Genomic DNA, 1,340 nt, shown 5'->3' with positions numbered 1-1,340 from the left:
GATCTACTACTTTGAGAGAGCCATTTGTTTTAAGACCCCAAAATATGGGTTCCATTGACAAGGAGGTGGAAACTGAGTTTCTCCCATTCTTCCGGGTCTACAAGGACGGTTCAGTTGAGCGGCTTTTGGGCTCACCCTTTGTGCCTCCCTCTCTTGAAGACCCTGAAACAGGTGTGTCTTCAAAAGACATAACCATTTCCCAAAACCCGCCCATCTCGGCCAGGCTTTTCCTCCCGAAACACACCCAACCCAACCAAAGACTTCCCATCTTGGTCTACTTCCATGGCGGAGCCTTTTGCATCGAATCTGCCTTCTCCTCTGACCACCACCAGTACCTTAACAGTTTGGTTTCTCAAGGCCAAGTGGTTGCTGTATCAGTGGAGTATAGGTTAGCTCCTGAGCACTCTCTCCCCATTGCTTATGAAGATAGCTGGGCTGCCCTACAATGGGTTGCTTCACACTCCAACAATAATGGTACTGTCGAGAAAGAGCCATGGTTGGCAAGTCATGGCAACTTTAAAAGGTTTTTTACCGGTGGTGACAGTGCAGGAGCAAATATAGCACATAACGTGACCATGCGGGCCGGGGTTGAAGGTTTGCATGGCGGTGTTAGGATTCTAGGAGCTTTTTTAACCCACCCTCTCTTCTTGGGTTCAAAGCCAAACGGATCGCAGAACTCTAGCGTAGAAGACGAGAACCTATCCCCATCTTCGTTCTGGGACTACTTATATCCCGGAGCACCTGGTGGTATTGACAATCAGGTGATAAACCCGGTCGTTCCAGGAGCACCAAGCTTGGCTGGGTTAGGTTGCTCTCGGTTGCTCGTATCTGTCGCTGAGAAGGATGGGCTGAGGGATAGGGGTGTTTGTTACTACAATGCGGTGAAAGAAAGTGGGTGGAAAGGAGAAGCGGAACTGGTTGAAGTGGAGGGAGAGGATCACGCCTTCCAGCTTCTGCATTTTGGGTCTGAGAATTCGAAGAATTTGATCAAACGCTTGGCTTCCTTTCTCCTCAAATAAAATCATGATGATCTTTTGTGACGTTTTATGAGTGCTTGCGTTCTTTCTAGTATTTTTGGCCTTGGTTTCGCGAATGCTTGGAAGCTCGAGCTTTAGATGATGCTGGAATGAAATAAAAATAGAAAAGGCATGCAGGCCCCAGTACCACGATTGTCATTTGCAAAACTAGTTGTTAGGCGCATGCGCATATGTAGCTAATAATAATTAACGGCGTCCTTTATGCACAATAATTAAGTATGTATTAACTTTCTTGTTGCTCCTCATGATGTAAAAGGACATTTATAATTCATAATATTGTGAACGACGTTGGGCTGTGTGTAA

General features: G+C 46.3%; 1 protein-coding gene across 1 annotated transcript; it reads left to right on the top strand.

Annotated features, from left to right (window-relative positions):
* Positions 1 to 1,340, top strand: LOC122302897 (2-hydroxyisoflavanone dehydratase-like). Its single transcript, XM_043114363.1, has one exon. It carries the CDS (start codon positions 45 to 47, stop codon positions 1,017 to 1,019), a length of 975 nt encoding a protein of 324 aa, XP_042970297.1. The 5' UTR covers positions 1 to 44; the 3' UTR covers positions 1,020 to 1,340.

Source organism: Carya illinoinensis, chromosome 1, assembly GCF_018687715.1.
Source record: "Carya illinoinensis cultivar Pawnee chromosome 1, C.illinoinensisPawnee_v1, whole genome shotgun sequence".
NCBI lineage: Eukaryota > Viridiplantae > Streptophyta > Magnoliopsida > Fagales > Juglandaceae > Carya > Carya illinoinensis.
The sequence above is the reverse complement of the archived record's forward strand: the minus strand, read 5'-3'. Positions and strand labels throughout refer to the sequence as shown.